Below are 27401 nucleotides of genomic sequence, written 5' to 3'. Positions count from 1 at the left end.
AAAAAGTTATTCAATTTTATTCCTAAAGGCTATTTTCATTCACAAATGCATAAAATTTTAAGTGGTGTAAAGACATTCTTTACATGTCTGTCTTTACAAACTGAAATAAATACATAAATGTGTCTTTATCATACATGAGACGATTTTACAGCAGTTTTATATTGAGCTGTCAGCAAAAAATAAAACAGAAATTCATAGATTTGATTTTATGTCCCTCTAATCATAAACCCTCCTCCTTAAAACCATAATTTCCTTCCTACAGGTTTCTATGTCACATTCAGGGACAGGAAACTCCAGAAGCTGTTCATCCTCAAAACGGTTTCAGTCGAGTCGCTGATTCTCTGGTTGACATCCTGGCATTGATGCAAAGTCTGAAGTCATTTCCTGCTCCTGTGGCGGCGCTACAGGTGGTCATCGTCTCTGTGAGGTGGGGGCGGTGGTGTTAGCAGGTTCCGGTCCCGGACGGTATCACCGGGCTGCGCGCTGGTTCGCAGGGAAGCCAGGCGGTGGAGGTGTCCAGGTGTCCTCACCTGGGCACGCTCCGACGGCGCCACCGGGTTCACCTCCAGCCCGGCGTCCGCCAGCCAGGGGGGGATGTGCAGCGGCGAGGAGGGGTCCAGGTCCGGCATGAAGGCGGGGTTCTCGATTCCACCTGCAGGGGAAACGCAGAAACCGGATCAGAACTAGTTTACAACGTAAAGGAATGGATGGCGGCGATGATCTACCTCCGGCTCTGTAGCCGACTCTCATGGGGAAGGAAGTATCGTAGCCTGAAGCGCTGTCTCCTTCTGAGAACTCAAAATCTGAAAAACATAACTGTGTTTTTAGAGAACATGAAGAAAAAGTACGCTACCTTCGAGTTTGAGGGAGAAACTCCCATCTTAGTGAGGAGAGACCGTGTCAACCCGTCGCTAGGCGTGGTCGACCCTATTACTGGGTGTGGTCACTAGCGAATGCTAGCTAGCGTTAGCATTTACAACAGACTGTGCTAGCTGCAGCGTACCAGAGAGCAATGGGTAGGAGGAGAGAGGATAAGAGGCGCCACACCAGATTGTAATTAACGGCACTAAGCCCCGCCTCCTGTCTCTGATTGGTTGTTCCTAGTTGGCAGAGGAGTTAGATTTTTGTCACAGATTTTCGGTCTCCAACAGTACAAGAGAATGAGGTTTCAACAGATATCTTTATAAAAGTTACACACTGCAGCTTTAAGTCCTGCTGGCAGGTTAACCAGCAGCACTGAGCGGATTAAACTTCTCCAGTTTCTTTCTGTCTCAGGTTGCATTTGGGTTTTCAGATCTCGGTACTTGAAACGTTAAACCTAAGAGATGGTGGAGTTTGTTCCAGATGCTAACCTTCATCCCCAGAATGGTAGGGTTTATTCCTTCCGTTTGGCATCTGCAATGGAAACAGTAAAGTTTTACTTTAAATGTTTATAAATATACGCAGCAGAGGAGGCTCTTATGTTTCCTGTTGAATCGAGCTGAGGGCTGGACCTTTGGCTGCGGCTCTCTCTTCGTGTGCTTGGTTATGGTCTTCGGTGGCGCCACGCCCATCTTCCCGGACTTGAAGGACTCCAGGCGGCTCCTCATGGTTCTCTGGAAGATCTCCTGCACCTCGTTTTCATCCTGGTTGATGTCCAAGTGGCTGCGGCTGAAGCGGTACCGGTGCTGTGGGCCGGAAAGCATCTGGAATTAGGACGGATTTGGCGTGTGGGGCGTTTGAGCCACAGCTCCAGCCTGCTGGACGGGCCTACCTGCTTGCGGCTTTTGTAGAGATGCTGGTCCAGCAGGTAGTGAGAGTTGATGCCCTCTGCTTCTCTGAGGCCCCTCATGTTCTGCTCATGCATCTCCAAACTGACCGACGGCACCGGGTCTCTTCTGCAGGCAGAAACAGGATCGTTAAGCTGCTTTACACAAGGAAAAAGGAACTTCTGTCAAATTCTGAGCTTTATTTACTACCTTTTTGTTAGTAGTAAGATGTACATTTTCAGTCAAGTTAATTGTAGGGTCAAAAATAATCAACATTTTCAACTCGGAAAACCTTTTTTGCTGCTAAATTATTGAATCATTAAACATCTAAGCTCAACGACATATATATTTATATTTATATTTATGTTTAATTTATTCAAGTTTTTAACCATCAAAGATTTGTTCTGGACATTCAGGTTTGCAGTGTTTCAGGAAGTTCTGATCCTTCATGGAGCTTCTTTATAAATGTGGACGCTCATATTTACGACAGCCGTTATGGATATTTTAAAAAATGGAGGAGGTCATTTCTGCCAAAATATTCAGAAGTTTTGAGAATAATCTAAGAAATTTTCTAGAAAAAAAAACAAGAACATTTCTGAGCTTCAAAAGTTGAAATTTTGCAAGAAAAGCTCAGATATTGAGATTAAGCTCAGAAATTTTCTCCAAAAAACACTGAAAAGTAAAAATGAAAACGTATTTCTGCACCTAACAGTCACTGATCTTCAGAGACTCATCCAGAGCATTAGGAGATCTGAGGAACTTCTGGAGGTTTGGAAAACCTGAAGGAAGCGTTTGGAGTCGTTCCCTCACCTCATCGCTGATCCCTGATCATCGGCCATAACCGCCATGATGTCTGGCATCGCCTCTTCGTAGTCCTCCCCAAACTTCTTCTTGAAGTCAACAAACGCGCTTTCGTTGCGGATGAACTCCAGGGAGCCTCTGTGCTCCCCCTGAAATAAAACGAGAGTGGGATGATGTTTCACCACCTGCAGCCTATCGGCGGACAGCGGGATGTCCTCACCTCTTTCACGTACTCCATCGCATCCTGCAGGTTCAGCTGGTGGAAGACGTTGAAGAGGCGGTCCTGCTTCTTCCTCGCAGACGGCTTCAGTAACAGCCTCGACATCCACTTCTCCTCGAAGTTCCTCCACCTTCAAACGAGAATCCACTGTAACTCGAGAGGCTGATGATGGTTTTAAAACAAATCTGACTCCTGTACTTACTTATTCCTCCAGTAGTTGTCTCCTATTTGTCCTGAAATGTCCTCAATAGCAACCAGCATGTGTTCAAACACCTGAAGCAAGACAAATGACAGAGAAATGAAGAGATTTCTGACTGGACATTTTTTTATATTCTTTTTAAATTTCAAAGTTATATTTAAATATATGTTAACATAACTCCAACATGAAACAAATTACTAAAGTTAAATGAAATAACTGTTCTACTGGATTAGCATTTCGACGCTAGCATGCTAGCTCCTCCGCTAGCTTAGCATCATATGTTTATATTGTTTGGGGTCCCAGGTTGAAAAATGTCGAACTCAGGCTGTTTCATTTAGATATTTACCTTGTTCTGTACTTTTTCTACGAGTGTGAGGTCAACAGTCGCAGCTCGCTTCACGTTCAGCCACTGAACCAAAGGTTTCATCGTCACTCCCTGCAAGTCACAGAAATAAACAGAACAGCATGACAATCAAGGCAACACAAGGTGTTTAGAGATTAATTGATAAATAAATAATAATAAATAAACATAAACATCTATAAGAGGAGCCTTATTGTAAATTGGTACCCATTTTTATAATGCAAATTATCATTTTTGTACTTTAATCCTTTCCCCCACAGAATAAATTATAAAAGTTGGATTTCCTTTAATTTTAATCTGAGGTTAAACTTCTGCGATAATATAGAAATGTACTGTTTTAATATCTTTTAACCACTTTTTAAAATCCTTGTTGGAGAATTACTTCCTGTTTTGTAAGAACTTCCTGTTGCTGACTGCATGGATCAGATGCATGACGGACCAGATCCAGAAAGTTGTGTTTATGTATTTTTTGGAGCAGAGAAGATAAGATGAGATATTCCTTTATTAATCCTGCAGTGGGGAAGTTTACATTGTTACAGCAGTAAAGAGGACAGAGCAGAACCAATACAAAAATCTATATATACAAAAAAATACAAGTGAATATAGAAATACTGAAACAGATAAGACGAATAAGTGATGGTCTGAAGGGACTGTCATGTGACAAGAAGCAACCAACCAGCCCTGAGCGCTCACCTGGAGTATCACGGTGAAGTAGACGACGATGAGAGTCGTGCACACCATCAGGTTCTTCTCCTTTATCTTCGTCTCATTCAGATTCACTGCCAGTCCATAAGCCACAGCGCCTCGCAGGCCACCGTAGCCCATAATTATCTGTTCAACAAAACTTATCGGGACGAGTCGAGACCTGTTCAGGAACCAGGTGAGGATAAACACACCTGAAACATAAACAGGAAGGGTCAGGTCCATGACTGGTTGTTTTTCCTCTCAGACACGACGACAAAGGCCGGAAACGCTCACCGATGAATCTGTAGATGAGGATGAAGAACAGCGTGAGGAGGATGAAGCCCGTGTTCCAGACCCAGATGGTCTTATCGATGGCGGAGATGCCGAGGAAGACGAAGATGATGGTTTCCGAGCCGTTGGCGAAGACCTTCATGGCGTAACGGACTGTTTGGATGGAGTTTTCGTCCATGTTGGAGTTCATGTACTTCTGACAGCAAACGCCGCAGAAAACGATCCTTCAGAACAAAAACAAAAACTCCTTAGCTTCACGTTTATGATGCTGATTTTGGCCAGATTTGATCTATAAAACAGAGATTTCTCACGAGAGGATGGACGACAGCGACAGCATCTCGGCAGTGAGGTAGGCCAAGTATCCCAGGACGAAGATGAAGCCCGGCTCAATGATCTGGATGTTCTTGGTGCATCTGCTCAACAGAGAGATCAACAGGCCGAACACGGTGCCCAGCAGGGAACCGCCGAACGCCACAACGAAGAAGGAAACTGTTGAGAAAAATAGAAGACAGTCAGGTTCTCCAAATTCACCTGACCAGGTCGTTCCCAGATAAAAACTCATTAAATGTCTCACCTATTCCCTTGACGATTTCCTTCGCATCGATGGCACCTCCTCCAAGAGACACGAACGCATCGAAGACGTTGAAAAGCACCTAAAAAACGGGAAACAACAGGTGAGTGTTGGTTTAAAGTCCAGGTTCTCGGATGAAGTACAGAAAAAAAGAGGCTTAAGTTGTGTACAGACTCTGTCTCTTTAAAAAACACATATCTCCACTACAATGTTTAAAAAAATAATATGCAAAAAAAACTCAAAGGTTTTGAGAGTAATCTCTGAATGTTTTGAAAACAAACTTGGAAAATAACTTTACACTTTTAACATCTTTTTCTAGAATATAATAATTCCAACATTTTAATGTTTTTCCTTGCAAATTTTGGACTTTTGGAGGTCCAAATGTTAATCTCAAACGTTCTGAGTTTTTCTCACAATTATTTTTACATTTTGAAACTCAAAAACTGTCAGAATTTTATTAGATAATTTTAGACTTTGGGAGCTCAGAAATTTCCATTTTTTTCTATAAAAATTTCTAAGATTAATTTCAAACTTTCTGAGTGTTTCTAGCAAATTTTTTGACTTTTTGAGATTTTTCTATAACGTTCTGAGATTAATCACAACATTTATAAGGTGTTTTTTTTGTTTTTGTTTTTTTTTTTTTACAAATTATTGACTTTTGGAGTTTATAAATTTTCACAGTTTTCTAGAAAATTTCTGAGATTAATCTCAAAATTAATGAGTTTTGGGGGATTTTTTTTTCTATCAACAAGACCTTTCTACGCCGTCATAGAAAGATTTCTATCTACCTGAAGGCACACAAATCTGTCCCTGAGTGTTGTTTTAAACATGCCAAACCCATAGGGGGCAGTGTAGCGCAAAGCTAAAACCTTTCAGCCAATAAGAATCCTTCAAAACAACCACCACTTCAGATCAAGTATGTGGATATATGCATTATTTCTTATAGACTGTAATTTTTTATCAAGTCTCCACTTTAGTCAGAGGTCTTCTAGTGATATTAAAAAGCGTTTGCATATAGTTTATACAAAAAAAATCCATAAATATGTCTTAGTTTTCGCAGCAGGTCTGCAGCTGCGTGTGGACATGTACGAACCACCGTAACGCCGTCGTTGAGCAGCGACTCTCCGAACACCAGGATGAAGAGCACCTCGTTGACGTGAACCTGCTCAAACACGGCGATGACGGCGACGGGGTCGACGGCGGCCATCAGGCTGCCGTACAGCAGGTACTGCAGCAGCCCGATTTCAATGTTGCCTGCAAGACAAGAGTCAGGGAAAAATCAGATGCAACTCATCCGTTTAAAATGAGACTTTTCCTGAAATCATATTTAGTTGTTTTATAAGACTTTTATTTTTAACATAATTTTTGTTTTGGTAGAATTAAAAAAAAATAGTTTTCTTGAAGATGTTAAAGAGAACTTCAAATTCTAATTTGAACTTTTTTGTGCTAGTTTTCATAACATTTCAAATTATAAAACAAATGCATAAAAGTAATTATTGCTTTTTTGTTGTCATTTTAAAATTCAAAATCTGAAATCCACATTATTAATTTTTTCGCCACAAAAATAAAAAAGCATATATTTTATTTTGCATTTTAAAGGAAAGTCAACAAGAACTGCCTGTTTTTTTGTTTTTCACCTATTCTCTGATTTGAACATACACGCAGCCTCCTCCTACCTGTGCAGGTAAGCCATAATTAACCCATTTACCAGCTGATCCAATAGAAACTCTAGTTACCCATGGCTCCGCCCTGGTGGCACCCCCACAGCGACAACCCCAAGGTGGCGGCGTTCCAGCACGTGCCGATGATGGCGTGGATCAAGATGGCGCCCAGGTTGGTGAAGAAGAGCTTGTTGGGCATGCTGTAGCCGGTGTCCAGGATGATCTGCGGCAGCAGGTAGAAGAAGAAGGTAGTCGGGGTGAGCTTGAAGGTCTGGACCTTGTCCGCGCCCCAGATCATCCCGCCCAGGATGAATCCGAAGCAGATGAGCAGGGCGCTCTCCGGGATGTAGTTGGTGACATTGTGGTTGGCCTCGATGACTGGAGGGAAAACACAGGTCACGGTTCAGTCAGACACCTTTCCTTTGAAATGAAAGCACAACGAGGTCTGTTCTTCACAGCTGATTTCAAACCAATAATTATGTCCTCGGCTTACATCGTCTTTATTTATTCTGACCAGAAATCAGCACACAATCAGGCTGTTCTTCTTTTAAGACGGTTGCCAAGCAACGTGTAGATGTGCATTACCGCCATCTACTGGAATGGAGTACGCGTCAGGATGCTAAATATGCATTACATTTCAAACCTAAATTACTAAAACAAAGCAAACAGAAAAATTAAGCAGGCTGTTTTTAAGGTGTCTAGGTTTTACCTGAACTCTAAGATGGAATATTGGGGCCAGTGGGAGAAAAAAAAGGACATTTCCATCAAAAAACTGAGAAATATTTAGAATAATCTCTGAGCTTGAAAAGTCAGAAGTCTACAAGAAAAAAAGAAATTTTGAGTTTAATCTCATAAATTTTTGAAAAAGAAACATGCAACTTTCTGTCTTTCAAAGGTCAAAACCTGAAGAAAACCACTGCGCATGTGTTGGAGCACCACGTGCGAGTGAAAGGTGGGGAGGGAGGTGGAGGGAGTAACAGAAACATGTAACTGGTAAGTCGCGGTATCAGTGGTGATTCTAACCCTATTTTAGGGGAATCAGCACCCCTGAATAGGGTTGCCACCCATCCCGTAAAATACGGAGTCGTCCCAAAATGGAAATCACAGAAGAAGAATGGCTTAGTTACTGCGAGACAGTTTGGAGACGTACCAGTTCGTATCCATGGAGAGAATTTAGCTGGAGATGCCTGCTTAGATTTTTTATTACACCGAAACAGAAAATTTCTTGTACCAGGGAGGAGCCTAATTGCTGGAGGCAATGTGGAAACACAACCCAACCACTGGCATGTATTCTGGGACTGAACAATTATAAGACATTATTGGATAGAAATACACAAAAATATTGAAAATATCTTGACTAAAAGAATACCTTTTAAATTTGCTATCTTTATTCTTGGTAACACAGAATCCATACCTGACAACAAAATATCTGTTTCAAATACTAATTACAGCCTGTAAAAAACTGTCACCACACACTGGCTCCTGCCTGAGCCTGTAGAAGAATGGATGGAGTGTGTGAATGAAATCTACCAGATCAAAAGATTAACATTTTTAATTTGTTTGCAACTGAACAAGTTTACTGTTTTGTGGTCCAAATGGGTGTCCTATGTCAACAAAAGACAATATGCAAGAATACTAGATTGTTGGGAATTAAACGAGAGGGTTCATTCTTCAGTGTCTATTTGTTATATAATTTACTTATTATATACATAAAAGTAACGTTTTTCCAAAATAAAACCCCCTTGTTCCATCTTTTTTTGTTTTTGAAAATGGAAATGTAAAGAGAATGAATTTTGTGTCTGATCACAGACTGAAATTGTGTTGTAATCTTCTCAATACTTCAAAAATAAAGAATAAAATTAAAAAAACTGAGTCGTCCCATATTTGGGCGTTAAATGTGCGTCCCGTATTAAACCGACACATAACTGTCCGATAGACTCCAATCACACACAAATATCACTAAGTTTAACAATAACAACCAAAAGGGGTGCTGTGGTGGCGCAGGGGCAAAACACAACCCTTAGTCCTTGTGGTGATGGTCACAGGTTCAATTCCCAGCCTGGCAACATTTGCAAGGTCCTCTCTCATTACTCTGTTTCCTGTCTAACTACTTCAAATAAAGGCCACTGAGCCAACAAAATCCTTAACTTTATTTGGAAAAACAAACACCATTACATCAGAAAGAGATTTGCTAAAAATAATTATGAGGAAGGTGGTATTAAGGCAATCGATTTTAAAATTATGAATGACACTTTACAAATTAAATGGCTTCAATCCCTTTTAAAAAACGTTGATCTTATTTGGTTTCTTGTACCATCATTTATATTTCAGAAAGTTGGAGGTATTGAGTTATTGAAATGTGATTTTGAATGATCTAAACTCCCCTAAAACTCTCTGCCGTCCATCAACAGGTTTTGTTACAGTGGAAGTTGATGTTCAAACTCAACTAAGCCCCATAATGTCCCACTGTGGAACAGCAGAGCTATTCTATGTGGTAGAAAATCTATATTCATGAAAGACTGGTGGAATAAACAAATCTGGTAATTACTCATTTACTGGATGGAAATGGTGAAATTCTCAGTTTGGAGGAATTTAACAGAAAATATGGAACTGACTGTTCACTAACAAATTATAAGAAAGTATTACGTAGCATCCCTGATGTCCTCGTTCTCAGTTAAAAACAATTTATCTAATTTCTCTATTCCAAGACTCCATAAGATTCAAATTGAGTGTGTGGACATTAGAGGTAATAAATGCAACAACAGGTTTTTGAACCAGTATTCAGTAAATAACATGTACCCAGGAAGAACAAAAAGCACAGCTCTTACAAAATTTTAACAAATCTATGAGTCAAAATAAGGCAGAGGTTCCCAAACTGTGGGGCGCGCCCCTGAGGGGGGGCGCCGTGCCATTGCAGGGGGGTTGGGGGGGAAGCCGTCTGGATGAAAACAAAAAACAAAACCATGAACACTGTATGCTCTCGGTTTTTACCTAAGAATGGCCAACTCCGTATTCCTCTGACAATTTGATACAGTAGGAGCTTCCGCACTTCCCATATCTGTGTCCTCTGTCACTTTTATCAGCAGTTAAAACTGTTTAATCCGTTGTTAACATGTAAACTGTTTTTCCGAGCCGCCTTTAAACGCAACATGAGCGCTACGACGCTCGCGCTGGGTTTCCACCTGTGAAGGAGACCTGCTGCTGCTGGGCGGAGCTACGTAGGTTTGTGTTAGAATCACGGCAGCAAACCAGCAAAACGCAAAGAACTTTTCACAGTTTTTCCCCCAAACTAACAGGTGAGTAAAGCTGTTGGATGCAGGTAATGTTAGCTAAAGGATGACTAGCTAGCTAATTTGGAAACTACTGGGTGGGCCAGGAGAAAAAGTTTGGGAACCACTGAAATAAGGACAAATGGTATTTGATTTAAAAAAAAAAGTATTGTTTGTCATTTAATTAGCTCTACATATTTAAGAAAATGAAAAAATATGTTGTTCTATAATGCCAGTAATGCCAGATTTAATAGTAAATAATAAAGACGTTGTGGTATTCTGATTTAGTAATGTAATTATATTGGTTGTATTATCACCCCCACGCCTCTAGAGGCAGCAGCAGGCCCGAAAAGATGCGACTAGGAGCAGATTTAGAAGTAAACCGAAAGCTACATAATTTTTTTAAAAACTGAGCTGCCGTGAAGTAAATAAAAGAAAGAAGTTCAAATACATTCTGAGAGTGAAACTCCTTCCTAAAGGTGGAAATATATCACAGATTTCAAAGGAATCAGGAAAAAGGAGCATGAGAAACTGGAGAAATACCAGGGCCTCAGAGAGGAACTGGAGAAGGCCTGGAAGGTGATTAGTGACTGTTGTGTTGTTTTGTAATTAATTTCCTAAACCTCTGGAGTCACTAAAATAAGGTCAAACTAAAGAACAGTTCCTGTTAGCGTCAGGCTGTGTGTCTGTGAACAAAAAGGTGTTTCATACTGAAACTATGACAGACACATTACATGAACTGTGAACTGAAATAATAAAACCCTGATTCACAATGTTCACTTTCCCATAGTTGTAAAAAAGGCCAACGGCCACATAACATTCAGGTGAAAGTAAAGGTAATTGCATTTCTAAGTATGATTTTCAAATGTAGCTCAGGTTAATGACACGTTTTCACAAATCATTAACCTGAACCTGAATAAACTGGTTTTAGGTTGATTAATCCTTTGAATTTAGTAAAATGTTCTTCAAATGACTGGAAATGCATAGTTTTGAGTAGATTTTATTTTAATTTCCGGGGCAAATGTTGGCAAATGTTGGCAGATGTTGGCAGGCATGATGTGGTCTGATTCTGTTTCAAAGTGAGTAGATACACCCTGGAAAAATGTAAGTTTCTCTGATTTTACTCTTTCTATGTTTGAAACTTTGTTGAACATTGTTCTTTTATTCTATGAATTACTGACAACATGCCTCTTTATTTTCTTTGTGAATGTATGTAAATAAGCAGTTAGATATAGAAAACTGCACCAGTGAGTATCTTTTGATGGATCTTAGCCTAGGATCTGACCGCAAAGTCAAAGTCAGATCCTAGGATCTGACCGCAAAGTCAAAGTCAGATCCAAAGTCAGATCCTAGGATCTGACTTTGCGGTCAGATCCTAGGCTAAGATCCATCAAAAGATACTCACTGGTGCAGTTTTCTATATCTAACTGCTTATTTACATACATTCACAAAGAAAATAAAGAGGCATGTTGTCAGTAATTCATAGAATAAAAGAACAATGTTCATTTTACTCAAACATAGAAAGAGTAAAATCAGAGAAACTTACATTTTTCCAGGGTGTATCTACTCACTTTGAAACAGAATCAGACCACATCATGCCTGCCAACATCTGCCAACATTTGCCCCGGAAATTAAAATAAAATCTACTCAAAACTATGCATTTCCATAAAGGATCTGACTGTAAATGACCTTTTATGGTCAGATTCTAGGATCTGATCGTAAAGTCAGATACTAGGATCTGATCGTAAAGTCAGATACTAGGATCTGATCGTAAAGTCAGATTCTAGGATCTGATCGTAAAGTCAGATACTACCCAGGTGAAAAAAAGTATATTTCAAACATACTTAAATTTGTGAAAGTACACTTTAAGTATACTAAGTATTAAGTGTACTACAGATAAGCATATCTGAAGTATACTAAAAGTGTACTTGTACCAATTTGGAAATTAGAACTTTAAACACACTTAAACATAATTTTACCAAAATACACTTTTAATATATTAAATAAAAGTATACTTTAACTGAACAAAATATATATTTGTCCAAGTCTAAATATACACTTGCTCAAGTATATTTAAAATATATTTTGTGTATATTTAAAAACATATGCTCAAAATAAAAAAATTTAAAATTCACTTAACACTACTTTAGATTATTCATTTCATCCATCCGTCCATTTTCTGCCGCTTACCCAGGGTCGGGTTGTGGGGGCAGCAGCTTCAGAAGGGAGGCCCAGACTTCCCTCTCCAGCCTCTTCCAGCTCCTCCAGGAACCCCAACCCCTGGGTTTCCCCTCCTCCCGGTGGGACATGAACTCCTCACCAGGGAGGCGTCCAGGAGGCATCCTGACCAGATGGCCGAGCCTCAACTGGCTCCTCTCGACGTGGAGGAGCAGCGGCTCTACTCTCAGTCCCTCCTGGATGACCGAGCTTCTCTCTCTAAGGGAGAGCCCAGCCACCCTGCGGAGGAAACCCATTTCGGCCGCTTGTATCCGTGATCTCGTTCTTTAGGTCATGACCCAAAGCTCATGGCCATAGATGAGGGTGGGAACGAAGATCGACTGGAAAATCGAGAGCTTCGCTTCTTGACTCGGCTCTCTCTTCACCACGACGGATCGGTACGGCGCCCGCTTCACGGCAGACGCTGCACCAACCCGCCTGTCGATCTCCTGCTCCCCTCTTCCCTCATTCGTGAACAAGATCCCCAGATACTTAAACTCCTCCACCGGTGTCAAGTACTGCAAGACTGAACTGAACCGTGTATGAACAAGTTCATTCAGGTTGCAAATGATCGACTGTTGGTCTGAGACGCATCAATTTGTTCAGATTTATGATTAACCAGCCAGAGGACGAATGAAACCATTCAACGTTTCCCTTTGCAAAATATTATTTCACCTCAGCAGGTGTGACTGAAGCTTTCTTATTAAAACAGGACAACTCAGTGAAGAAGAAATACAACCAATTAAAATAAAAGGTGTGAAAGACAGAACTTTAAGACCTCCAGGAAGCCTGAGATTATTGATCCGGAGGAGTTTGGAAAGGAAACGTATGAGGGATAGATGGAGGAATGTCCATTCTGCCTTTAAAAGCATTTTTATTTAAAGTTTAGTGGAAAGAATGTTTCTAAAACAGAAATTATTATTTTTGTTATATTTATGTTGGATTGTTTGTGAGAGAGCAAAATAAATGAAAAAATATTCTTATTTTTGTTGTAAGTAACATTTTGGACTCTTTACTTACGGAGTTTGACAAGAAAGGACACCAGTACCCACAATGCAATGAGGTAGGGGGTCTCCACATGGTGCCATTTAAAGGTGACGATGGAGATCCCGGTGGCATTGTGTCCGCCGTCGTGTTCATGATGGGATTCCTGCGGCGCCACAGACGAGATGCAGCAGAGCAGCAGAACCAGGATCATCATCGGGACAAATCAGAACCGCAGGAGCCACTCTCTGATCCTTCTATCTGCCGTTCATCACTGCTCTGACTCCATCCTCATTCCTGAAGCGTCGCTGGCTCAGGAGCGCAGCTTTTTGTAGCAGCGGTGGGAGTGACAGACTGCTCTGGTTACTCAGTCACGCCTCGCCCCTTTGCTCTGTTTGTTCTTTCCGGTCCCAAACAGATCTTTCAGTTTTACAGAGACAGAGTTTTGTATGATGGAGCAGAGGTCAGAGGTCACTGGTTTGGAGCTGGAATGACGTCCGTTCAGGAGGTTTTCACATCGTCTTTGCGCCTCACTAATGATTGACCTTCATGTTTCTCAGTTTTGGTTAAAGACTCCGGATGTGAGTGAAATAATTGAGCCGTCTTCACAGGCTTCCAGAACAAACCGCAGATATTTCCATTTTAATTCATTCTGCTGTTCTACATTCAGATTTTTATTAAATAAACCAAAACTATTTAAGTTTTAACTTCAGTATTTTTGGTCTAGTTTCTAGTACAAATGCCTTTACATTTAGAATAATACAAAACTCACTTATAAATACATTTACAGGAAGAAATAGATTTTTTTAAAGCAAATATTCCTTAATATTGATTTTAAAAAGTACTAGTTGCATCAGCAGATTATTTTTGTTTTAGCGAAACATTTTCCCATGTTTATAAGTGAAATAATCTGGCTGTGAACTGATACTTGTTCATTTAAAAGTACCAGTGATTGACTGGGTTTGTTGCGGTACCAGCTGGCTGACCCGGTTTGTTCTTTTTGGACCAACAGAGCCGTTCTGTTGGAGCAGAACAAAGAGCAGCGCTCTCACCAGACAGACAGGATTTGTTCTCACGCTGGAGGGAAGAACTCCTCAGAAGGAGAACAACCTTTGAGTCGACGCACCTGGTGTCATCTGGAGTCGGTAGTTCTGTTGGACCCGACTCAAATCAACACAGGTTTGGACCATCAGTTAAAATCATAAATCAATATTAAACAGTACAGTTGAAACAGAAATCACTCAAATTCTTGAGATATAGCTAGAAACTTAAAAAGAACCATGGACGGATGGACGGACGATCCAACCAGGTCAGTTTTCATTCTTTGACCTAATTAAATCATATATATTTTTCCCAGAAGATAGAAAAGTTGTAAATCTGAACATTTTGTGATGCAGGTAACATATTAACTACTCATAACTAATTGACAGAACCCCATAAAAATCCTGAGTGATTTATCTGACCACACGCTGCATCCAGGTGGTTCCTCTTAACGTCTTAATGTTTAAAGCCAATTTAGCTCATTATTCTCTTTATAGGAAAATATAAAACATCATGTAGAGGCGGAACGGCAGGGACAAAAATAAACACGGCGGGTTAACCAGTAACTCCTGACTGGAAGGCCTGAATCCCAGAATAAAGTGACTGGAAGACCGAGGAAGGGGACGCGTAAAGTTAACGAGTCGGACTCGTAAATGTTTGAACACGTAGAAATTCAGTTTATAGATCCGTCTGTGGAAAATAACCGAACACTGAAGAAAAACCAAAACATAAAAACCACGATGGAATCAGGTTTCCACACTGCAAAAACACAAAATCTGGTTTCCAGTGCAGATCTCTTAAAATAAGACGAAAGTCACTTTTCAGCAGGATATATGAGCTTGTTCTGAATCAATAATTGCTTAATACCAATAAAAAAGTTCTGCACTTGCTGATTATTCCAGTTATTACATGGAAAAATGTCTTGTTATAATTATAACTAGAACTTTTTAAACAATATTAAGGAATAATTTACTTTAAACAAGCTCCTGTTTCTTGTTGAAAAGTACTTGTCAGTTTTTGCCTTGTTTTAAGAGTCCTATTTCACTAGAAATTAAACCAAAAATGACTTGCTAGGATTTTGTGTTTTTGCAGTGCAGAGCTCTGACTCTTCCTTTCAGCCCAGGCTGGTATTAAACTTTGTTCATACAGTAAAAACCAGTCAATAAAATGATATCTATGTGTAAATAAGTCGTCCCTGCAGCTGATCAGAGTACAGTAGCACTCAGAGTTCCTCTGTTTCACCTCTGTGGCGGTTATGCAATGATTGAAAGCCTAGTTAAAGGCCGGCCACTGTCCTGCAACTTATTAGTTAATAAAACGTTGAAGGCGTTCATGCTCAGCAGCGCGGATCGCACCCGTATTATTTACAGCATTTAAATCACATGAAACCAACACATGAGGCGTCATGCAGCGGGCCTGGAGGAGCGGCTTCATCACCCGCCGTCACAGGCTGGCACCTCTGACGCATAACGAGCAGTCAGTATGCTACCTGCATGAGAGACACCTCCAGTTCAGAAAAACAGAAGCTACAGAGCCAGTTTCCACTCAGAGGGGAGTTTAAATGAGATCACAGTCCTAACAGTCATGTTTCCAGATGACTGAGGAACCTGGAGTACCCTGGAAGAAGCCACACATCCACTGGGAGACACACACACTATGCAAGGCAACTACTCCACTAATTAACAAAAAATAAATAAATAAATTACGCATTTTCTATTTTAATTTCGGCAGTGTTTTTTTCATCTTAAGGGCAAAATGCCAATAATTCATATTGGCGTCGGTCTGGGTTCGGTTGAAGTGAACTCTGGTTTGGTTTGAATGTGAACGCCAAGCGGACCAAAGACTGCTCCAAAAGCAGGAAGTGGACTACAGTGCAGGGCATTCTGGGTAAATACAATGAAAGCTAACATGTTAGCCTAGCGCTAGCAGCAGAAATGGCTCCTGGTCTTTAGCCAAAGACTACAGAGAAATCCTCCAACCGCTAAAATCTGACGCCTCCATCTTGTTTCCATCAGAGGTTTTTGTGTCGTTTCCTTCAGTGGTTCTTGGTGCAGCGCCCCCACAGGCCAGGAGGGGAACAGGCTGGTTTGACTCAGAGCCACTGCAGCTGGAGGTGGAGCAGATGATGGAGTTCTGGTTCCAGTAGAACCGGGTCAACTGGACCGTCGGGAGGAAAACGCTTCCAGCAGTTTTGTTCTGATGTAAATGTGAATCCCAGAACAATCAGATACAAATGGCACAAATTTAACTTTAGGTGGAGGTTTTTTGCAGAACCCGTCTTAGAACCTCCAGGTCCGGTTAGATGAGTGGAGAGCAACTCCAGGCCTCCTGCAACCTTCACATGTGTCCCTGCTTCAACAACCTGAGTCAAATAATGAGGTCGTTAGCAGGACTGTGGAGCAGCTGACTGCACTGAGGAGGAGATTCAACAATTTGATTGCAGCGTGTTGAACCTGAGAGACATCTAAGAGCTGCAGGACCTGGATTGTCCACCTGGGTTAGATGGACCTGATTCTCCCACTGGGACGTGGACGACGTGTCGGCGCTCGGTCCCGCTGTGCATCGCTCCGACCTGACCCATATTTATGTCGGCCCTGGCGAACACTGCGACACACGCTCAGTCATTTACATTGTCCACAGAAATGTGACCCTTTACGCCTGTTGTGTATACAAGGAGTCACTAATGGCCATGTTTTGGGGTCAGACCTGGAGAACACAGGAGGTCCACCTGCAGAGGTCAGGCAGGATGTTTGACCTCTTGTTCCTGTGCTGCAGACACGTTCTGACTGTTTTTACAAGAACGTCCCTGGTTTTGTTTTAACCTGCCGCTGATCTAACAGGCATTCAGGCATGAAAAAGGTCCAAAACTCAAGTTGTGTCAACACACAGCAGAGAAGTTGGCAAAGAAACAATTTCAGCGTTTTATCACCAGCAGACTGTCAGAAAGAAACACCTTGTGTTTCTCTACCTGAACAAGACACCAAACAGAAACAGCAACCAGACTGAAAATCATCGATAAAAAGCCCAGAGTCCTGAGAACAACTTTAAAATATTCCTGAAGGTCTGGATCTCAGGAAGTGGAACGGTTGGAAGTCTTTACGTGCTCCGTATCCGCTGCTGAGACGTTTACAGGAACAGTGAAGGACAAGTTGGCACTAAAGGATTTCTGGAAATGCCACAGAGCTGCAGCCTGAGAGGGAAACTCTTCATGTTTCAAACTGAACCAGCTTCCTGCATGTTCTTATTTATAAACCCTGGAAAAACGACTCGGCTGGAAAAGATCCGTTACGCTAAAGCGCTGATTATAAATGTTATTTATGCCAAGCCTCAAGGACTAATTGTAAATGTTCCTGGGTTTACTGCTTCTACGTTTATTTCCTCCGTCTACAAGGTGATATTTAATGTTTAAATATGATATTTAATGTTTAAAGTTCGGCATTTTCACATTTATCACTAAATAAAAGCTCCTTTATTTCTCACTTTCAACAAAAAAACTACTTAAAGAATAATTTTGACCTTTGACACTCAAGCTGTTTATATGTTTTAGCTTGTTGCAGGAATTAAGTAAAATTAATAAATGCATGTCAAACTTTAAAAGATGCTCTGAACACTTTGAAAGTTTAAATAGGATCATGAATAGCATTTAAAAAACAAATGAACTAAATAAGAAGTTGTTTTGGTTTCTGTCTGGAAAATGTTGATGATTGTCAGTAGTGGAATTTAATTAAAATTTCTGCACCAAAAAATACATTTTCTGTTCATGGAGAATATTTTAATTCACTTCAGTTCTGCTCAGTCCAGTTTTTTGAAGCTCTTCTGTTTTTTTGATCTGTAGAAAGTTTTACATATTTGCATCCGATGGAGAAACTTTTACTTATTTCTGACATTCTTTGCTCATAATGTAGAAAGTTTTACTCTTTGTCTTTCGTACCTGATGTAGAAAGTTTTATGTATTTGTGGTATTTTGTTTCTCTGGACTCACCCAGTTTGCAGAGCCAGGACACCAGGACCCAAAGCGCCACCAGGTACGGCACTTCCACATGGTGCCATTTCCACGTTACGATGGGCAGAGTGGTGATGGCGGCCGTCTCGTGCCCTGTCCCAGTGGTCTCGTTCCCGGTGCTGGAGGACACCGGGGTTTCGCTGTTGGCCAGGCTGGAGGCCGCCATCAGCAGGCAGAGGAGCAGCGCCGACCTCCAACGCTCCGCCATGTTTGCTGGAAAACGTCTGCTTCCTTTCAGCCGCTCAGATCCGCACTCTCATTCCTCCTGACCTTTGACTTCTCTGCGAACATCCAGACTCTGTTTCTCAGAGAGTATGGTGTCCCGCTGTCTGGCGTCCTGCTGGTGGGGATCAGGTTTTCTACCACAGCTGAAGCTCAGCCCATCCTGATGCTCCACCTTCTCCACCCACGTCTCACCTGGACCGGCTTGTTTGGCCACTTTCCTCGGAGAATCCACTGATGCTTTTGTTTCTTTATAAGCTGAGAATCGGGTTAAATTGCTTTGGGTTGTTTATTACGGCTTATTTCTATTTCATTGTGACTTTTTGTCTAATTTATTTAGTTTTAGTTCATTTTTACAGTGTGTGCTACACTCTAAAAAGAAAAAAGTTGAACCAACTTAATTGAATTGCTTCTGTAGGTAACAAGCAATTCAATTAAGTTTATCCAACTAAATTTATTAAGTTTAACCAATTCAATATATTATAATCACACAAATCAATTTGTTAAGTCAGTCTTACTCAAATCATTTAGTTTACTTCAAAAATGGTAAATAAACTTAAATAACACTTTTGACCACTGACAGCACATATTAACACATTTATTTAATGCTCAGATTGGTTGGCAACTTGGGATTAAGTACCCAGGGGACACATTAACATATGGCAGGAGGAAGCTGGAATCGAACTGACAACCTTCCGATTACAAGGCGACTGCTCTATCCACAGAGCCACGGTCGCTTACTGGGAATGTGTCCCTGTAAGCTTGAGTCATTGTGTCAGACATGGGACACAAACTGAGTTATTTCAAGTAAAGTCAAAGTGAAAAATGTTATTTAAGGAAAAGATTTGTGTATTTAGATGACACTGTAAAAAGAGTATTAAAATTTAGTTTGGAACTACTTAAAAGTTTGAGTTGACTTTCTGTAGAATTAAGTCAAAGAGATTTTAAATGTTCATAAGAACAAAATAAATGATTTGAGTAAGAGTGACTTAAATTTGTCATGTTAAAGCCCCTTATGAATTAAGTTATAAAAACTTAGCAAATTGAGTTGGATGATCATAATAAATTGAGTTGGTCAGACATAGGATACAAAACTGGCGTTGAACTCAATTGTTTTAAGTAAAGTCAAAGTGAAAAGTTCCTTCAGGTTAAAGATTTGTAAGTTTTTAGTTGAATGAACACAAAAAAAGTAAGTTGTCATAGCAAAAGCAAAATAATTAAGTGAAATTAATGTAAATAAGTCCATAAGATGAACTACAGCCCAAAAACACTTTTTAGAGTGTAGTTCTCATTAGTTAAGTGTTAACTAATAATAACCAGGACTTGATATCTTTATCAGCTATAGTTGTCTTATTTCTTTGGCTTTTTTAATTTCGCACAATTCAAAAATGTTGAATTCTGCAGGTAACTTTGATCATGTTTACCATTTTAAGACATTTATTTAACTGTTGAACGACCAGCTGACTGGCCTTTTCTCCCAACTTCTGCTGCTGCACTTTTGTGGACTAAATGTTTGAAGCGCCGTCATTTTCAGTCAGCTGATGTAAACAAACGTCACATAAGCTTCAAAGGCTGACAAACAGATTCATTAACAAAAACACAGGAAGTCATCTGTAATGTCAGTCTGTCTTAGTTCAACTAATGGATGGTTTGGTTCCAGTCAGTCATAGTTTTCCCTGTTAATTATCGTATTTTTCATTTCAGTTAACCAAAATGTTTTCTCAGTTTCAGTTTTAGTAAATCTGTTACTTTTATTTGACTGTAATAACTTTGCAGAGTAAGAAGCTGATGTTGGACCTCAGTTACAGATCAGATGAGTTTTGCTTCAGTTTGTGAAAGATAAAAAAGTTTTAAACATGATTCCAGGTTTCCATCATCAGTATTTCAAAACATATTCTAAGTTAATGTAAAAATAATCAGTCATGATCACAATCTCACTAAATGCTGCTTTTCTTAAGAAAATATGATCGTTTTTGATTAAATCCAATTTATTCTCAACATTTCATCGCCTCTAATTGCAGCAGATTATTTATTAAAATGATCTTTTTATAGTTAGTTTTTATTTACATAATTATTTCTGCAGTAGAGCAGAAATATTTCATATTTAAATGAAAAATTAGTTGCAAACTTATGCTGAAACTTTAACAGAGAAAAAGTTTAGATCAGAACCAGATCTGATTATTTTCTCCAGTAACTTAAAACACTTTTAACATGAACAGATTATCATGTTTAAGATGTTCAAAGGAACTTCGAGATGCAAAGCCGCGTGGCAGGAAGACCAGCACTGCAGAGTGGTGGCAGCATGATGCTGTGGGAGCAGGGAAGCTGCTGCTGCTTTCTGTTGGTCCGTCTCATTAAATCCCAATAAAACACGTTGACCTTTGAGCCTGATGGCGTTCAAGATCTTAAAGGGCATGAATAATTAGTTTCTGTGTGAGAACTCTGGCAGAATGGAGGTTCTGGACGACCCAAACGGGTCAAAGCACAAACTGGAAAAGATCTGACAAAAACAGGAGAAAACTGGGCGGCTGTCAGAGCCGAAGACGGACATGAGGGAGATTCTTCAGACGCTTGTTTTGCTTTGTGCTGACCTTTGACCTGTGTAGACCTCAGCCTGGGTCAAAGCAGAACATGATTCTTCGTTGTTTGGCTGATTACTGATTGGTAAAGATGATTGAAGAGCCGTAAAGAGTAACAAGTTTTTCTTCTACCTGAATGATGATGTTCCACTCTTGAGTACAATTTCTGATTACTCTGAGCTCCTGTAACTTATTCAATGACCAAAGGACACACTTCAAACAGAAATGCACCAGAAACAGACATATAATTTATGTCAGAGTGAGACCTCTCGTTCATACTCCAGCTCTGGCCCAATGTTATCCGCCTTTTTTATTACTATTTCAGTTAAACATATTAATTAAGCTGTGATGGTGTTTTAGAGCCACTGTAGACAGAAAAAAGAGTAAATCTTCATCAAAAAACCTACAAAAATTTCTAGAAACATTTGGAAATTTCTGAGTTTGAAAATTTGTCAAGAAAAAAAAAAGATTTTCAGATCAATTTCAGAAATTTTCTAGAAAAAATTAGGAAATTTCAGATTGAAAAGTTGAACATTTCATAGAAAAACTCAAATTATGAGTTTTATTTCAGAAACTTTTGAGAAAAAACATGGACATTTCTGTGTGAAAAATTTAACATTTTCAACTTTTGAAACTTTTTTTCCAGGACAAATATACGGCTGTTGGCCTTAAAGCATTGCTACTTGTATTTTACTTTTTAGTTAATAATCTATGATTTCCTGCTTTCTGTTAAATTAAGTATTCACTATTTTCCTCACAATAAAAAAGTTAAATTTTTCTTTTCAGGCTTCGTTTTTCCCAGTTTGCCAACAAATATGGCGGCCGTCATCTTTCTGTCGTGTTTCACATGCAGGTGCTAGAACCGAACTTGGCACAGATAACTGTTGAAGCTCACAATTAAAACCATGCTGAATGAGTTTGTAGTTCTGACAGCAGGAAACCTGAAAAACAATTAAAAACAATGTGACACAGAAGCAATTACCCAGAAAAACATTAGAGTGTTTCCTTCCACTAAATTAGGGGTGACAAAGCAACACAACACTGCAAAATATTAGCAAGAATTTTGGTCCATTTTCTAGTGGAAATGTCTTAGTTCACTCAAAATGAGACCAAAGTAACTTTTCAGCAACGTGTAGGAGCTACTTTAGAGTCAACGATTCCTTAATTTTAATGAAAAAGTTCCATTGACAGATTATTATAACGTGAAAAATGTCTTATAAGTGGAATAATCTGCCAATGGAACTAGAAAAATAAATCAATGTAATGAAATAATTTATTTAAAACAAGCTTCTATTTCTTGCTGTAAAGTTAGAAATACAGTAAGAATAAGTTAGTTTCATTTCCACTAGAAACTAGACCAAAATTACTTGCTAAAATTTTGTGTTTTTGCGGTGAAAGTTGTGGATAATCCTGTGAATTATCCTGAATGATCCGGTTTTCAGCCTTTTTTTGTTTCAGTAAAAATCTATTGAATTTGTTTTCTGCCCTTTTATTTTGACAGACTCATTTAAAGCCCAGTTTAACTTCTTATGTAATGAAAGTGTATTTGTGTGTAAGTGAAACGTTTCCTGGAGGAACCGGTCCAGTCCCGGTTGGGATTTGAACCCTCGACCTTGCTGCTGTGAGGCGCCGCTTCAAACTCCTTGAGCAGAAACTAAAATCTTTCAGTTTCGTCTTTTCCCAGGAAGTCGTGTGTTTACGGTACAGCTCTGTTGACTGTTCACTAGAGAACCTGCTGCATGAAGCCGGGCCGAACTGGGTCGAACTGGACCCGGGCCGAACTGGGTCGAACTGGACCCGGGCCGAACTGGGTCGAACTGGACCCGGGTCGAACTGGACCCGGGTCGAACTGGGTCGAACTGGACCCGGTCGAACTGGGTCGAACTGGACCTGGGTTGAACTGGACCAGGGTCGAACTGGGGCCGGGTCGAACTGGGTCGAACTGGACCTGGGTTGAACTGGACCAGGGTCGAACTGGGGCCGGGTCGAACTGGGTCGAACTGGACCCGGGTCGAACTGGGGCCGGGTCGAACTGGACCCGGGTCGAACTGGACCCGGGTCGAACTGGGTCGAACTGGACCCGGGTCGAACTGGGGCCGGGTCGAACTGGACCCGGGTCGAATGGGGCCGGATCGAACTGGACCCGGGTTGAACTTGACCCGGGTCGAATGGGGCCGGATCGAACTGGACCCGGGTTGAACTGGGCCTCCATCGTCGATCTGAGGCCATCAGGGAGGCGAAGGCAGCATGGCTCAAGCATGGGTGTTCAAAGTGAGGTGCGGGGGCCATTTGCAGCACCTGGACTGATTTCTTTTTTGAGCCCCCCTGGACCAAAATTCAAGTAAATTATTTAGTAAATTATTAATTTAAAACTACGACTTTTCAATGATTCTGTTCACTACAACAGAAAGTGATCCTCTGGTTCCCTTATGTTGTCATGGTAACTAGTTGTTGACTTCTACTCTGCAGTTCATCCAGATCTGCTTTTAGTTTCTGTATTAAAACCTGGCTGTGGTTTCAGATGAACTCTGACCTAAATCCTGATTTTATTGCTGAGAACACAGTAAATATTTTCTAGTTTTGTTCAACTGCTTTTCATTTAACAAGAAATCAATCAGCTTTATTTACCTTTAGGTAGATTTGATTACAGGGAGGCGAGTCAGCCTTCAAAGTGCTCAATATTTAAAATATATAAAAAGATCAAAATAAAATGTCTCAAATACAGCATCTTCATCAGGACAAGATAGAAAAAAATAATAATTTCTTATTATTTGTTTAAAGCAGTTTATGTGTTTATTGAGGAGGTTAAAATATCTACATTTTTGGCGATTTTAGTTTTTAAAATCTAAAAGAGCACTTTTGTGCTGATAAAAAGTTTGGACCCCTGAGGCAAGGAGAAAGCCTTTTCTGTGTAAAAACAAAAACAAGATGGCTGCCGGAATGAGGTCAGCAAATTTGGACGAAGGACGAGATTTATGGGACAAAGTCCTGTGGACAGACGAGACCAGAGTGGAAATGTTGGACCAAGGATCATTTAAATGTGAACATCAGTAGCAGACTTCCTGTGTTTCTCTGAGTCCACATTTGGAGCTGAAGGTGGCTAGTTAAAGTAAAGCATTCAGGAACAAAGAAAACACGCATTGATTGGTTAAACAGTCGAACGCCGGCTGATGGATTCAGTTCAGTGACTCGGCGTTTAGTTCATCCTCAACAACAAACAGTAAAACTCACAAACTTAATCTATGATACTGAAACGTCCAGGAATAAAAGCCTATTATTATTTACATATGAGTTTTTCCTTCCACTCAACTCTGGTTTGCAACCTCCTCTTCCAGACCAACAAAGGGAGATTTAATCTCTTCTGCTGTCTGTCTGTGCGCAGCATCTACATCAAATATCTACACCAGAAATCCCCCACTAGGAGCATTCAGCTTCTATGCACCACAAACCTGGAATAAACTTCCAGAAAAGTGTAAAACAGCCGGAATATTGATTTCCTCTAAATCTAGATTAAAACCCAGCTGGTTGCTTTTGAACTGTAATAAATGAAATATTGACCAACATGTTTATTGATGATTGTGAACGTGGCACTCGTCAAAATGTAATGTTTGCTTCTGGTTTTCTCAGTTGTTGGTGTTTTCATGACTTTGTATTTTCGTGTTTTTATGATCTAAATCACTTATTGCTACACAAATAAACTTGATTGATTGATTGATTGATTGATTGATTGATTGACTGAAAAGTGATTTAATCAAATTTCTCTGTCCATCTCACACTGATTGACTCATTTTGCAAACTAAAATCAAATTACATGATTTTAGTTCAGCTTCCTTTAAAAATAAGACATTTAATTAGTTCCTATGTTTTCCTGCAGTTTGACGGTGCGGTTCCTGGCTGAGACGTGGCCTGTCCTGCGGAGCGGAGGGGGTTTCATTAGAGCGTCAGCATGACTAACGCCATGTGATGCAGGCGAGTCGCTCCGAGGTGTTGGATAAACAGCCTCAACGCCGCTACTGCTGATCCGGGTCCAAAGAGACACATCGGGTTCGACGGCTGACTGACTCAGAATGAGCTCCATCATGCTGATTCACTGGACAGGAAACACCTGACCAAGATGGCTGCCGACTCCTGCCTGAGGGTCAGAAGGTCATCTGGAGAGCCTTCCAGCATTGACCTTTAACCTCTATCTGGATTCTGTGGATTAATCTTTACTTCTTGAAGAACAAAGATCGATTCAAAGTGTTGAACCCCGATCCATCGTTTACTCAGAATTTCAGAAACTTAAGCCGATATCTGGGAAGATTAATACATTTTTTATGTTTTGGCTTTTCATTCCCATGAAAACTTTGTTTTATAGTGAAGATTTAAAATAAAACTGTATTCGTGTTTGTGTGTGCTCAAGGGAAAGCAGAGATTTAGAGTCCCAGTACGTCCTCATACTTGATTTGACATGATTCCAAGTGGTCTCGTGTTTTAATAAGTTTATATTCTAATATTCAATTTAAAGGTAGTTTAAAAAGTAAACTACTACTGGGCAAAAAGTAAAACCATTTAAAACTCCTAGCTTCCTGTTTGATTTCAAAAGAAAGGAAGTGGAGGTTATTTTGAAGCTATCTGATTGGCTGACATGTTGCGCAACACTGCCCCCTGTGGGTGTGGCATGTTTATGTCAACGATCAGGCCGGATTGGGTGAAAACTTTTCTGAAACTGAGGCTTTATGTACAATGTTTTTTAAATGACATGGCGGATTAGTTTTTTTTTCTCTCTCTTAAAAAAACAACATGTACAAGGTCTTAGGTTTGAATCTGAAGTAATTATATCTGTAATTATATCTGACTTTAAAAAAGTTTTTTTAAAAGCTTTACTTTTTAAAAAACAACTTAATGCAGCCACAAAGCCGGTCATGTTGTGTCTTTCGTGCCGGTCCCAAGCCCGGATAAATGCAGAAGGTTGCATCAGGAAGAGCATCCGGCGTGAAGCATTTGCCAAATCTGACATGCGAGTCAAGAATATGATCTCCAGTATACCGGATCGGTCGAGGCCCGGGTTAACAACGACCGCCATTGGTGCTGGTGACCAACAGGGTACCAGTGGAAATTGGGCTACTGTTGGTCAGCAAAGAAGAAGGGGAGGAAGACATGTTCATAGACAGAGAGAGAAGAGAAAAGGTAAGAGTGTAGAACTGAGAGTACAACTTTGAATGTTGGGACTATGAGAGGAAAAGCTAGAGAGTTGGCTGACATGATGCAGAGGAGAAAGGTGGACACATTGTGTGTCCAGAAGATCAGGTGGAAAGGCAGTAAGGCTAGAAGTCTAGGAGCAGGGTCCAAGCTGTTCTACCAAGGTGTGGACAAGAAGAGAAATGGTGTAGGGATTATCATAAAGGAGGAGTTGATCAGGAATATTCTGGAGGTGAAAAGAGTGTCGGGTAGGTTGATGAGCCTGAAGTTAGAAATTGAAGGTATGATGCTCAATGTGGTTAGTGGTTATGCCCCACAGATTGGATGTGAGTTAGAAGAGAAGGAGAAATTCTGGAGTGAGTCAGATGAAGTGATGCAAAATATCCACAAAGGTGAGAGAGTGGTGACTGGGACAGATTTTAATGGACATGTTGGAGCAGGGAACAGGTGATGAGGAAGTGATGGGCAGGTTTGGCATCCAGAACAGAAGGACAGATAGAGACAGGAACACAGGGTGACATACAAGAGCGGAGGTAGGAGCACGCAGGTAGATTACATCTTGTGTAGACGAGGAAATCTGAAGGAATTCAGTGACTGCAAAGTGGTGGTAGGTGAGAGTGTTGCTAAACAACACAGGATGGTGGTGTGTAGAATGACTCTGAAGGTGAGAAAGGTGAAGGGGGTAAAGGTTGAACCGAGGACAAAGTGGTGGAAGCTGAAAATAGAAGAATGTTGTGACTTTCAGGGAGGATGAAGTCAGGAAGGCATTGAAAAGGATGAAGAGTGGAAAGGCAGTTGGCCTAGATGACGTACCTGTGGAGGTATTGAAGTGTCTAGGAGAGTCAGCAGTAGAGTTTTTGATCCTAGAGAATCAGAGGATGCCTGAGGAATGGAGGAGAAATGTCCTGGTACCAATTTTCAAGAACAAGGGAGATTTCCAAAACTGTGACAACTCCAGAGGTATAAAGCTGATGAGTCATTCAATGAAGTTATGGGAAAAAGTTGTTGAAGCCAGACTGAGGTCAGAAGTGGACATCTGTGAGCAGCAGGATGGTTTCATGCCAAGAAAATGTACTACAGATGCAATCTTTGCATTGCGGATGTCGATAGAAAAGTCCAGAGAATGTCAGAGGAGCTGCATTGTGTTTTTGTAGACCTAGAGAAAGCATATGACAGGATTCCAAGAGAGGAGCTGTGATACTGCATGAGGAAGTCTGAAATATGTGAGAGTGGTGAAGGACATGTATTATAGCTGTAAGACTGTGGCGAGGTGTGCTGTAGGAGTGACAGAGGAGCTCAAGGTGGGACTTCACCAAGGATCGGCTCTGAGCCCTTTCCTATTTGCTGTGGTGATGGACAGGTTGACAGA

At 40.6% G+C, this 27401-nt stretch overlaps 1 protein-coding gene and 1 long non-coding RNA gene across 3 annotated transcripts; one reads left to right on the top strand and one right to left on the bottom strand.

The window, feature by feature from the left end:
* Positions 1–3: 3 nt before the first annotated feature.
* LOC106946894 (sodium/hydrogen exchanger 3-like) lies at positions 4–18405 on the bottom strand. 2 transcript variants are annotated; one of them, XM_015031572.1, is made up of 16 exons: positions 18030–18405; positions 6612–6914; positions 5969–6129; positions 4879–4957; positions 4616–4793; positions 4308–4528; positions 4023–4225; positions 3315–3404; positions 2972–3042; positions 2770–2899; positions 2559–2698; positions 1754–1877; positions 1494–1667; positions 1353–1395; positions 726–803; positions 4–652 (listed from the first exon to the last, which is right to left on the bottom strand). In XM_015031572.1, the coding sequence occupies exons 1-16, from the start codon at positions 18256–18258 to the stop codon at positions 402–404; spliced, it is 2475 nt and encodes an 824-aa protein (XP_014887058.1). In that variant the 5' UTR covers positions 18259–18405; the 3' UTR covers positions 4–401. The 2 variants fall into 2 exon arrangements, with proteins under 2 accessions (XP_014887058.1, XP_014887059.1); XM_015031573.1 differs by lacking the exon at positions 18030–18405 and adding an exon at positions 13043–13238.
* LOC106946898 (uncharacterized) lies at positions 16905–27127 on the top strand. Its single transcript, XR_001424860.1, has 3 exons — positions 16905–16919; positions 26561–26565; positions 26993–27127. It is a non-coding gene; the product is annotated as an uncharacterized LOC106946898 (long non-coding RNA).
* Positions 27128–27401: the final 274 nt, after the last annotated feature.

This window comes from Poecilia latipinna, unplaced genomic scaffold (assembly GCF_001443285.1).
Source record: "Poecilia latipinna isolate Pla-1442-1.1 unplaced genomic scaffold, P_latipinna-1.0 Scaffold211, whole genome shotgun sequence".
NCBI classification, from domain to species: Eukaryota; Metazoa; Chordata; class Actinopteri; order Cyprinodontiformes; family Poeciliidae; genus Poecilia; species Poecilia latipinna.
The sequence above is the reverse complement of the archived record's forward strand: the minus strand, read 5'-3'. Positions and strand labels throughout refer to the sequence as shown.

Excerpts from the sequence above, each read along its gene's own strand:
- LOC106946894 (XM_015031572.1), bottom strand. The coding sequence starts at position 18,258 with ATGGCGGAGCGTTGGAGGTCGGCGCTGCTCCTCTGCCTGCTGATGGCG. Across the intron at positions 6,915-18,029 it reads GTCCTGGCTCTGCAAACTGG|TCATCGAGGCCAACCACAAT; the intron begins GTGAGTCCAGAG and ends TTTTCCCTCCAG. Across the intron at positions 1,878-2,558 it reads GATCAGGGATCAGCGATGAG|AAGAGACCCGGTGCCGTCGG; the intron begins GTGAGGGAACGA and ends TTCTGCCTGCAG.